Here is a 3,919-nt window from a genome sequence, read left to right as displayed (position 1 = left end):
CCAGGAATAAACGGAAAAAACAACCAGGAATAAACGGAAAAAACAAGCAGGAATAAACGGAAAAAACAATCGGGAATAAACGGAAAAAACAATCAGGAATAAATGGAAAAAACAATCGGGAATAAACGGAAAAAACAACCAGGAATAAACGGAAAAAACAACCGGGAATAAACCGAAAAAACAAAGTTTTTATTCTGAACTAGAAAAGTTGCGTTACCTGTGATAATGCAGGTGTGAAAGCTTTTTGCTGAAAGTAGTGACGTAATTGACTCTAATCGCTGAAGGGATTTGCTGAAAATCTGAAACGTTTCATTTTGTAAGACTGGAAACTATGAAAGAGCGCTAAAGTTGACCAACATTTCTGAAGAATTTATAGTAAAACTGCTTAAAAAGCCCAAATAGATGAAAGTTTTGTAAAAATATTTAGTGTGTTGCTTTAATATGAGCAAAAAACTCCAGATTGGCCTGAAATTCCTCAGTAAACTAAATTAGTCAAAACGTTAGCATGCTGCTAAAATATTAGGCAATATTAGGCAAACTAATTTCGTTTCCGTCAGCATGCAGACCCTTGATAACCAGATCAGACCTGCATCCTTACATCATCAGAACCACGTCACCGTCCTCCTTCAGAATCAAGGAGCAGAACCTGAGAGTCCTTCAGCAGAAGGAAGATTCTGGAGGCTCACTCACTCGGTGTCCAGCTTCTTCGGGCTGGCGAGCTCTCTGGCGCTGCCGCTCAGCTCGTTCAGGATGACCAGCGGGTAGAGGATGTTCTTCTCCACGAAGAGCAGCCACACGTGAAGCTTCTCGAACCACATGACATGAGCGGCGTCTGTGAGAGGAGGAGGAGTTTAGATCAGGGGTCACCAAACTCTTGTGAGGGCCACATTTCTTCTCTGATGGGGCCGGGTCGGTTTGTAGGAGAAAAGGTGCAACAATCACAACCTAAACGTGAACATTTACGGTTTTCCAGAAAGTAACACATAGCCACATTTTAAATAATTCATTTCTGTAATCTTCATAGAAAAAATAACGGTAAAACATTTTAAAAACTAGATATATAGCCTTACCTTTGACAGATTAATAGCTTAAATTGATAGCTGAAAACGCTGAAGGTCATAGCTGTTATAAATATTAGCGAAGTGCCAAATTAGCCAAAAAAAATCAAAAGATTCTAAATTAGCCAAAACAGCTAACGTGTAGCTGAAATACTCGCTAGCCGAGGTCCAGGTCGATATTGTAAATAAGAACTTGTTCTTAATAGCTTACCTGGTTAAATAAATGTTTAATAATTAGCTAAATGAAAAGTAAGCCTAAAAAATGGCAAAAATGTCTAATTTAGCCAAAACAGTTATGGGGGCCGGGCTAAATGCGGGGGAGGGCCGGATCCGGCCCGCGGGCCGTAGTTTGGGGACCCCTGCTTTAGAAGGACAAGACCTTTTTCCGGTTTGTGCCGACGGCGGGAACTCACCCCGGACCTCAAACTGGTAGTACTCCTTGGTTTTGAGCAGCGGGTGGGAGAAGCAGAACCAGGGCAGCTGCTTCCGGACCTGGGGCAGCAGGTAGTGGGTCAGCAGCCCCACGGCGCCCAGCAGGGCGTACAGGACGTAGCTGAGGAAAGGCTGAGAGGACGGCAGCGTCAGAAACAGGAAGCCCTGCGGGGCGAGAGCGGCGGCACGCTGCCGTACCTGCAGGGCGATGAACACGGTGCTGACGTGGATGGCGAAGTACAGCACGGCGATGACCACGCAGACGATCAGGTCCGACTGCAGCCGCTCGTTCTGCTCACAGAAGACGCAGCTCGTTAAAACAACCAGAGTTCGACTGAGAACGGCGGTCGGCGTGGTCGGCGTTCTCACCACGGAGGCCCGGAGCTTCTCCGGCAGAGGGTCCTGCACCTCCGACAGCGGGTCCTCCGGGTTCTTGTCCTTCAGGTTTGGTAGGACCTTGGACTGAATGAGCGAGCTGAGAGGAGGAGACACGAGGCTTTAGTCGGACGTAGAAGCGAAAGCCACAGATCTGCTCTGCTGCATCACGAACGCTCGTGCACGTCTGAGCGCTCTCTCTGCCGCAGGACTCACATGAGCACAGACGGGTCGCTGCTCTGCCGGCTCAGGTGGTACGACAGCGCCACCAAGAGGCCGCAGAACACAGAGAACAGGACGGGGATGTGATGAGGCTCCCAGGTCTCCTAGGAACACAGAAAGACAAAAATCAGGATCAACAATTTAAAGGTCAAACGTTATTATTTAGTATCTAATGTCTGAATTGTTCCTGTATGTTTGACTTTATATTTGATGGATGAAAACTAAACGAATCTTTAATTTGCATCATCGGTGCCTTTATTTATAACGGAATATCAGAATCAAAACAAAGATTTAGAAAGAAAAAAATGAAATTTAACTTTTCTGTCAACTTCCTGATTAACTTCAGCAGTAAACGAAAACATAAAACATTTCTGTTGTTTTTAGATCGTTAAACAACAAATCCAGTTTTCTATCCTTAAAGTTCTGCTGATACAGTTCCCGTAGATCCATGACCAACAGATTATAAATGAAGACAACACCTCAATAGAAATAGAACAACTAGAAAACACTCACAGTCCTTTCTTATGAACTGTTTTCCAGCAGGAAACTGGTTTTATAAACAAACTTGTTTTCATTTTAAGAGGAAAAACAAACAAAAAAACCCCAAACTTTAGAAGAACATTTCACAGACACGTTCCAGTACAAATCCACCAAACCATCATGACGTCTAGAGCTGCCACGGTTAGTCAACTACTATAATAATCGACAATTCAAATAGTCGATTAGTCGACTAATCAGAAAAAACTATTGGTGATTAGTTGACTATCACAATAATCGTTTGCGACGGCCCAAATGACACCACATCATTGATCACAGCATTTTCATAATATTCTTAATTTCATTTTCAAATTATCAACTACATGTATAACATTTTTTTCACAATTTATTTGACTAAACTGAACTTCTAATTGTTTTACATCTAGATCTTCTACAAAAAACACTTGATACTTTTACTTTGAAAGTGAGAACCTTCATCGACACCTTACTTTGAAAACGTATCTACTTCCTGTGACATTCGGTTTATTTATATTCTTAAAGTCCAACATTATTCTGGATTTTAAAGTGAAAACGACGTTTCTTGAAGTTTACTTTAATATGTATAAAGATTGAAAGGAATAATTTCAAGAGGGGGTTCTGAAAGGTTCTGGAATTCATCAGAAAGACCAGACCAGGAGCAGACGTGTGGAGAGTTTAGTAATCCTCATCAAAGAAAGAAATCATCCATTCTGGACACAAACATGCTTTAATTTTGATTGAAACGGTGAACTTTTATTTCAGAATTGTGACTTTTGATCTCATTTTAGAGCCAATTGAGCAATGGGTTCCTCAGGGGTGATAAAACGTAGAGAAATGATGCGTACATCTGGTGCTGGAATGATCGGAAAAATGATTGTCCGACTTGGAAAACCTGGAATCTGAGAAGCTCAGGAACGTCATCCCAGCCCCTACAGGCCTCAGTCAGCTGATCTCCTTTGATCTGAGAGAATTCAGGTTTCATCTTTTCACTAAGTTCCTCTTTATTTCCAGAATTCAATCTGCATAATTACACTGATCGCTCTCTCTGTTGTGGTTTCACGGTTTTGTGGATTGATTTAATCCATTTCAGCATTCTCTTTTTACAAAGTACTGAGTTCTGCGTCCTGATTGGCTGTCGATCTTGTCAATCTCCTCCATGCCGTGTTTCCTGTACAGAATATATTCAGTTTATCACGTTTAGATCAATCTTTGATTGGTTTTCATTCTATAAATTTATTTTCAAAGAAAGTTTGAACTTTGAGATTTTAAAAAGTTTGCCTGAGAAAAGTGGATCAAGTTAGTAGTGAGGAGTTTTA

The 3,919-nt window shown here is 41.7% G+C and overlaps 1 protein-coding gene across 1 annotated transcript; it reads right to left on the bottom strand.

Moving 5' to 3' along the window:
- Positions 1 to 670: 670 nt before the first annotated feature.
- On the bottom strand, positions 671 to 3,761 carry LOC112141020 (pecanex-like protein 1). Its single transcript, XM_024264068.2, has 6 exons — positions 3,708 to 3,761; positions 2,082 to 2,191; positions 1,860 to 1,965; positions 1,689 to 1,781; positions 1,472 to 1,622; positions 671 to 832 (listed from the first exon to the last, which is right to left on the bottom strand). Exons 1-6 carry the CDS (start codon positions 3,759 to 3,761, stop codon positions 687 to 689), a joined length of 660 nt encoding a protein of 219 aa, XP_024119836.1. The 3' UTR covers positions 671 to 686.
- Between the last annotated feature and the right edge of the window lie 158 nt (positions 3,762 to 3,919).

Source organism: Oryzias melastigma, unplaced genomic scaffold (assembly GCF_002922805.2).
Source record: "Oryzias melastigma strain HK-1 unplaced genomic scaffold, ASM292280v2 sc02312, whole genome shotgun sequence".
Lineage (NCBI taxonomy): Eukaryota > Metazoa > Chordata > Actinopteri > Beloniformes > Adrianichthyidae > Oryzias > Oryzias melastigma.
The sequence above is the reverse complement of the archived record's forward strand: the minus strand, read 5'-3'. Positions and strand labels throughout refer to the sequence as shown.

Excerpts from the sequence above, each read along its gene's own strand:
- LOC112141020 (XM_024264068.2), bottom strand. The coding sequence starts at position 3,761 with ATGGAGGAGATTGACAAGATCGACAGCCAATCAGGACGCAGAACTCAG. Across the intron at positions 1,966-2,081 it reads AGCGACCCGTCTGTGCTCAT|CTCGCTCATTCAGTCCAAGG; the intron begins GTGAGTCCTGCG and ends TCCTCCTCTCAG. Across the intron at positions 1,623-1,688 it reads CCGTGTTCATCGCCCTGCAG|CCTTTCCTCAGCTACGTCCT; the intron begins GTACGGCAGCGT and ends CCGTCCTCTCAG.